General features: G+C 33.3%; 1 protein-coding gene across 3 annotated transcripts in view; it reads right to left on the reverse strand.

Moving 5' to 3' along the window:
* Positions 1 to 833, reverse strand: part of LOC122063025 (thylakoid lumenal 15 kDa protein 1, chloroplastic) — a 5,331-nt gene that overhangs the window by 2,339 nt on the left and 2,159 nt on the right. For all 3 annotated transcript variants that reach the window (XM_042626679.1, XM_042626680.1, XM_042626678.1), the window contains exon 5: positions 438 to 499. In XM_042626679.1, the coding sequence (XP_042482613.1) occupies positions 438 to 499 (62 nt within the window). The remainder of the gene's footprint in view (positions 1 to 437; positions 500 to 833) is intronic.

Raw genomic sequence — 833 nt, forward strand, 5'->3', positions numbered from 1 at the left:
AAAAAAAGGAAAAATGAATCACAAGGATTATACTAGTCTCAGTATTATACAAGAATATATAACCCATCTGACATGTCAAAAGACTCAAAACAATAGTTATGAACTACGAGCAGTATAAGCAAACTGATTCCATATAGTCAGGAAAAAAAAAAAAACTTAGTTGCATTGCATATAAGCCCAAAATATTTTCAATTAAAGTTGTTAATTATTGTAGGTCCCTCTATTTCTTTTCTAGTTCAAGTTTATACTAGAGTATCTACTATCTAGGAACGATACTCTGAATACCCAGACACTATTTTTAGACATATGGAAAGCTAGGGCATTCATCATACCATATTTTGTAGAACAAAGAACCCAAGGGTCCAGATAAGACAAATCATAAGCTAACTGTTGTAAGGAATAATAGATGTTAAAAGGGACTGAAAAGTAAAAATCACCTTTGTTACATTTGCCAATGAGAAGTCCACACCTCTGAGATCAGCATCAGAAAGATCAGCTCCTGAATGCAGAATTGAACCAGAGAAAATCACTTAAAACGAAAAGGATTGCACCAACATCCTCTTGATCAAACTAGATCATAACAGAAAGATAAGAAGAAGAGATATATGTCCAACACTAAATAAGAGACCGTCTGGATTTTGCCTATTATATATGCCAGTATCATGGATATGTATGTTGATGTCCAATATAGATCAAAGTATCTGACATTGAAACCCAATAAATATAAGTTTAACTAATAGCTATATACTCATAAACTGGCCATCTTATATTTTGGTAGCTATGATATATAATCTCGCCTCTCATTCAGCCCCCTCACAAAACAAAACCACCCC

The sequence above is a fragment of the Macadamia integrifolia genome, unplaced genomic scaffold, assembly GCF_013358625.1.
Source record: "Macadamia integrifolia cultivar HAES 741 unplaced genomic scaffold, SCU_Mint_v3 scaffold1183, whole genome shotgun sequence".
Taxonomy (NCBI): domain Eukaryota; kingdom Viridiplantae; phylum Streptophyta; class Magnoliopsida; order Proteales; family Proteaceae; genus Macadamia; species Macadamia integrifolia.